The 6,696-nt window shown below is 29.9% G+C and overlaps 1 protein-coding gene across 1 annotated transcript; it reads right to left on the bottom strand.

Moving 5' to 3' along the window:
• Positions 1-936: 936 nt before the first annotated feature.
• Positions 937-6,370, bottom strand: LOC100163848. Its single transcript, XM_001951828.5, has 3 exons — positions 6,203-6,370; positions 4,113-4,796; positions 937-4,018 (listed from the first exon to the last, which is right to left on the bottom strand). Exons 1-3 carry the CDS (start codon positions 6,242-6,244, stop codon positions 1,400-1,402), a joined length of 3,345 nt encoding a protein of 1,114 aa, XP_001951863.2. The 5' UTR covers positions 6,245-6,370; the 3' UTR covers positions 937-1,399.
• Positions 6,371-6,696: the final 326 nt, after the last annotated feature.

The raw sequence follows: 6,696 nt of genomic DNA, 5'->3' as shown, positions 1-6,696 counted from the left end.
AAAATTGCGTGATAAAAATAAAGAAACACGTCTTTTTTAATTTTAACAAAATTCTATTTCATCGATCCATAATCGTTAAAAAACCCCGCGTACAATGACATAAGATACATCCGTATCTGCTTTAAAAATGTATAATATAAGATTGCATTAAGTTTTCTTACATTAAACGTAAAAAACAAAGTTTACCGAAAAGTCAAATAATTTTTTTTACGAGCGTTTGAAATTAGACATTGAATATTCACTAGTAAATTAACAAATTCTCATTTTGCACGGTTTCATTATTTTGTTTTTATTCAAGAAAATTGCTCAGGTTGGAGCTCTGTATTCGGATTCGCAAGGATTCCGTTTTCTCGTGGCGTGAGTTTTAGACACCTAATGTACGCAGAGAGTTCGATACCCACTTTTTTTTATCTTATAACTAAGATTCAATGTATTAATATTAAACGTGATATTGGTTTGTTTGTTTACTAATATTTGTTTTTTACAACAAACGCATTTTGGTACCGATTTTGTATTTAGTATAATTAAAAATTGTTTATGTTAGAAAAAACCATATGTTATTTAATTTTAATTAGTACTTATCAAGTCTTTTAAAGTCAAATTATAAGCATTTTTAAATATAAAACTATTCGCAAATTGTTGTACATTTAACTAATCTCGACAAAGTAACTTTTCTTCAATTGCTCGTAAAAAAATAATATGACTTTACGCTAATTTTGTTTGTAATTCAAGGAAAACGCTCATGATGAATTTTGTATTATGTTATCAAACTACATTTTGAAGACAATCTAATAATAATAATAATAATATAATTATAACTAACATAATCTACATACAAAATGTTTAAACTATTTTTCATTACTCATAGAAGGATATAAGGATAGATAGGTTATAGGTATAATAAGAGTATTCTTATTAAATTATAAGAAAAATTAATAGTTACAACAGTAATAATTATATTTATGTTCGAATTTCAATGTTATAATTGGTAGGTACCTAGATAACATTATCATGGCTGATAAGATAATTTTCTTTTTATACTTTTTAAAATTACAAAATTGAAATAGTGGTAATAAAATATTTTTTTTTAAACAATGACTCATTCGGGTTTACTTTGTATATCTAAATGAATATAATACATAAAATACATGTTAAATGTTTCTAATTTTTATTGTAATTTTACAATATTTTTTTTTATGAATAATCCAAACAACATATATTATTAAGTCTAGGTACTTAGTTTCATGCAAAACGTATACAGAGGTACATTATGGTATAATTTAATTTATATTACAAGTTCATACTAGTGGTATAAAAATGTTTTTTAAGCAAATTTAAAAATGATAATTTATATACTTAACCTAATACTCTCCACTTCAACCTCCTACGTTTTCAAATCTTAGCTACCAGTTGACACTTGTATTTCAATTCCTACCGTTTCTTCAACGGTGATACTCGTATAACTAGTCACTATTTCCGTTTGAGTAGTGACAATGTCAAATTCAGATTCATATATTGTAACACTGGCAGTATTTTTGGAATATTGATACGACTTGATAAGAACACTAGAATACATTACATTAATAGAATCTACCCGTTGCATGATTTCTTGATAAAATGCAAGTTTGCTGCTATCGCCACTTTGACTAATAAACTCTTTTGTTTGAACAATTTGTTCTTTGAAACAATCGGTGGTTTGTTTATACACAGTTATAGTTTTTTCTAAATAGCTTAATAGAAATGTTTTATATAAATCATCCGGTGTTTGTTGAACTGCCGTTACAACCGTGTCGTATATATTATTAAATTGTGTTATACTATTTGTTAGGAATAAATCAACATCGTTTTCTGAGTTATATATTTCATCGCAATTTACTTCAAAGTATTGATAAAATTGTTTGACAAATTCAGAGTATTCGACAGTTTGAACCACATATACGTATTCTTCAGATGTTAATGGATACATATTTGTCCTCTTAAATGGTATATCCATCGACGTAGATAGCATATTTGATTTTTCCTGTATATCTCTAAATAATACGACTATTGCGTCAAAATATTCTTGAGAACCAGGAGTTGTTACTTGAGATATATATGTTAGTGAATCTGAAGCTACGCAATCCAAATAATCTGTATTATATTGAGATATTTGTTGACAAATTTCCAATGATTTTATTACTACTTTCGTGTATTGGGTTTCTTGTGTGGTTTGAACATAAGTTAAACTTGATGTTATTTTGTTTTTAAAAGAATTTTGGAGTAATTGTACAGTTTTTGTTATTTGTGTACCAGATTTTATATACGAATATTCTAAGGCATTATTATTTCCGTTGCTTGTATTTGTTGGGCTTCCCGGTTGTGGATAATTACCAGTAGATGGTGTTCCGCTGGTAGTTGGTGTTCCGCTGGTAGATGGTGTTCCGGTGGAAGGTGGTGTTCCGCTGGAAGATGGTGTTCCGGTGGAAGGTGGTGTTCCGGTGGAAGGTGGTGTTCCGGTGGAAGGTGGTGTTCCACTGGAAGGTGGTGTTCCGGTGGAAGGTGGTGTTCCGGTGGAAGGTGGTGTTCCGCTGGAAGGTGGTGTTCCGGTGGAAGGTGGTGTTCCGGTGGAAGGTGGTGTTCCGCTGGAAGGTGGTGTTCCGGTGGAAGGTGGTGTTCCACTGGAAGGTGGTGTTCCGCTGGAAGGTGGTGTTCCGCTGGAAGGTGGTGTTCCGCTGGAAGGTGGTGTTCCGGTGGAAGGTGGTGTTCCGGTGGAAGGTGGTGTTCCGGAGGAAGGTGGTGTTCCGGTGGAAGGTGGTGTTCCGGTGGAAGGTGGTGTTCCTGTGGAAGGTGGTGTTCCGGTGGAAGGTGGTGTTCCGGTGGAAGGTGGTGTTCCGGTGGAAGGTGGTGTTCCGGTGGAAGGTGGTGTTCCACTGGAAGGTGGTGTTCCGCTGGAAGGTGGTGTTCCGCTGGAAGGTGGTGTTCCGCTGGAAGGTGGTGTTCCGCTGGAAGGTGGTGTTCCGCTGGAAGGCGGTGTTCCGCTAGTTGGTGGAGTTTTCGGTTTGTCAGGTTTGTATACTATTGATTTAGGGTTTGTATTACAATTTGTATCTACAAATACATCAAGAGTATTATACGTCTCTGTTATCTCCAAGGTATTTACACATAGCACTCCAACAACATCATTTGATATTTGATCCATAATTTGTTGAACTTCATTAGATTGAGTACTTTGGTCTGTGGTCAATAATGAACTTGTATAAGAGCAACTATTTACAATAAGCATTTTGTTAATGGTCGCTGAATATTTGGCAAATATGAATGAATTTTGAAATTCTATTATTGTGATTTTATCATTTATCCAAGAATCTACACTTGTCTTATCATACTGTGTTGTTGTTATTCGTATGTATACATAATTTACTTGACAAATAAATGTTTGAAAAACTAATTTATTTATGACTAATGAGTACATATCCTGTGGTATACACATTTCTGATGATGGATATGAACAGTCTTTTTGCTCAATAAGACGCATATCATATCGAGCAGCATTAGTATTGCTCCACATAATATTCTCATTATATGTTTCGATTATATCCACTTTATATTCATTGAAATCGGTTTTAATCATACTTCTATCAGGATTAAAGTTCAACGCTCGTTGATAATGTACCTCAGTGGATTTAACAATTGTCAAAAGCATTTTATTTACAGAAGTATATAAGGCTATCATGATTTTTTTGTATTCTTCAGAATCGGCACCATAACTAGATTCTGCGTCTGTTTGTGTGGTTTTTATAAACAACACTATGTTTTGACTCATGTACTCAAAGTTTGCTCGAACTAAATTCACTTGTTCCCATATTACAACTCTCATTGCTAAATCACTATTTGAATGAACCACAGATTTTAAATAAATAGTAGTCAATGAAGCCTTATAAATCGAATACATTTGTATGACTGTCTGAGATAATAGTGCCGATGCGTCATTATCAGTGTTTCCAAAGAACTTTGATAAATCGTCAGTTTTGTATATGTCCTGAAAAAAAGTGTACGAGAATTGCAGATACTTATTAAATAATCTAAATGAGTAAAACAAATGAGTTAAAAGGTGAAAAATAATATTTACTAACCAGTAGTGATTTATCAGTATTATCAGTGTTTGCAGATGCATCGCACAAATTTATCCCACTACCAAACAAAAACGCTTCTCTAATTGATGCGTACACATTCGTTTTAGTAACTATACTTTCTCTTGCGTCGTAATACTGTTTCACCAGAGTAGCCCATTGATTCGTATCAATAGTACCTGTATTAGTCGTTTCACTAGTATACTTTGTTTTTATCGTCGTAACATCATTCATAAAGTTAATGTAAGATGATTCACAGCGTCTTGCAGTTAGAATTGATTGCGCTTGTTGTACTTCTGTTACTTCGCTGAGCTTTGTTTCTGATTTTTCAACAGTTACATCTTTTTTTTGGTAATAATTAACTGTCATTGATACTACAGCATTAATTTTTTCTTGCGATTCTTTTTCATAATCAGGTTGTTGCAATCCATTTATCATATTTTCAAAATTTCCAAACCCTTCTTTAAATGACGTTATTAAATTTGTTAAAAGATCATTTGAAGAGCTGTCAATTTCAGAATATCCACTTTGTATGTAATGATTTGATGATAGCATACATTCAACAGAAGTTATATATGATGTTTGAACTGATAATGTATAATGTGAAACATATTCCACAGCATTTGGTACTCCCAAGTTATCATAACAAGCTGGATCTAAAGTCTTACTGTCTGATGAATCATCACACTAAAAAATGTTAAATAAACTTATTATATTAATCAGTTCATTGTTGTTCAATTTTATTTTATTATTATTTTATACAAATTATCAATAGTTGTAAATTGTAAATCTTTACATATTATTATATACTATAAAATATATATTTTATTACATCATAATAATAAACCAGTAAGTATTTATCATCAGGGATTTTACAAAAAAAAAAACAAATCCATACATGATACCAGGTGTTTAGCAGGATAGTAATAGGTACTTATATACATTTATTTATAAATTTATTCGAAAAGAAAATAATTATAAATAGAGCTTTACTGTTTCAGTTACTATCTACTATATTACTAGATATTTTAATATAATGTACTATATACCATATTTATATACCATATAACCTACTTCTGTGAATAAAATAATTGGGTATCTTTAAAAAAAAGTATTAATTTAATACCGTAAATATTATGTCTAGTATAAAATTACCTCACAATTAATTATATTTAAACATGAAACAGTGGTAACTAAAAGCAAAAATTAGAAAACATTTAAAATTCAATACAGATCTGTGATACATCGACGTGATTCATATACATAACCCACAAAAATAGTGTTATCTAAATATTCACTCTTGCAGAAAAATCAAATCACGAGGTGTGAGTTAATTATTTTATTGATAGGACAAACTATTTTGTGTTATGATGAACTTCCCTGGTACATGTCATTATGTCCCACAGCACAACATTCAGACAAAGGTAGTACACTTATACAGTTATACCTAGGTACATATCATCTTTCTTATTAGCTACACAATGTTATATTTTAAATTCAACTAACCTACAATGATCAATGATACATCTTATTGAAATCTTTTTTTTAGATTACTAGGTACTAACGTAAGTCGAATAGATAGGTATATTAAAAAATATAATATTGAATATCTACAATTTTTATAATTTATGATATTAAAATAATTAACAAATAAATTACTAAGTATTTATTACTGTGGTACCTTCTTAAATATTTTATTTAATAAATACCTAGTTTTGACTTTTTAAAATGCCTTTAGTGCTATAACAGAATTCACGTATTCACGCATACAAAATATTTTGTACCATAAACACCAAATGTAGGTATCTACATTTTACTAGAGTAGGTAAGTCGTAAGTATTCCTTAGTCAAACTAATAATTCATTAAGCTAATGATTTGATTTTATAAGACTGTACTATGTAACAATAAATAATAGGTATTATGGATAAGTACTAAATTAATATAAATTTATAAATGTATAAACTATGTGATCTATCGACTATCTTAAGTAAAATTTTCAATCATTTGATTTTAAAGTTAAATGTCACGTAGGTACTCAGTAAATCTTAATTTATAAGAGTCGAATACACAATAAAATAATGAAATATCTCACTTGAGTAGCTCCTATAAATATCAACAAGCAGAGTAACTGCATTTTGCAGTATATTTTTCGACTAAAAAACTGGATCAACTGAAGTAAAAAAAATATTTTATTGCATTAAACGTTTATACGATGTATTGGTTCAGTGAACAAACGTACGCTTAAGTAATCAAAAGTATATATTTCTCACAATACATTATTATTTTTAACTACCACCTAATTAAACATAGAATAAACAAAAATTTAATATATACAAATTATATTAAGTAAATACAATAAAACTACATTTTCATATTAATTACGTGTTGGTTGACAAAATAAAAATTCTAAGCCCAGTAATATAATTGTAAATACTATTTATATCAATTCAAAATGTATTCGAATAAAATATTCATGAAATCCAACACACATAAATCATAAATGTTGATACAATTTCAACCAAATTTCCTAATATTGACAAAGATGCAATTTTAATACGATTAAACATAATATCTAATTTATCGATT

The sequence above is a fragment of the Acyrthosiphon pisum genome, chromosome A2 (genome assembly GCF_005508785.2).
Source record: "Acyrthosiphon pisum isolate AL4f chromosome A2, pea_aphid_22Mar2018_4r6ur, whole genome shotgun sequence".
Lineage (NCBI taxonomy): Eukaryota > Metazoa > Arthropoda > Insecta > Hemiptera > Aphididae > Acyrthosiphon > Acyrthosiphon pisum.
The sequence above is the reverse complement of the archived record's forward strand: the minus strand, read 5'-3'. Positions and strand labels throughout refer to the sequence as shown.

Excerpts from the sequence above, each read along its gene's own strand:
- LOC100163848 (XM_001951828.5), bottom strand. The coding sequence starts at position 6,244 with ATGCAGTTACTCTGCTTGTTGATATTTATAGGAGCTACTCAA. Across the intron at positions 4,797-6,202 it reads TATTTATAGGAGCTACTCAA|TGTGATGATTCATCAGACAG; the intron begins GTGAGATATTTC and ends AACATTTTTTAG. Across the intron at positions 4,019-4,112 it reads ATACTGATAAATCACTACTG|GACATATACAAAACTGACGA; the intron begins GTTAGTAAATAT and ends ACTTTTTTTCAG.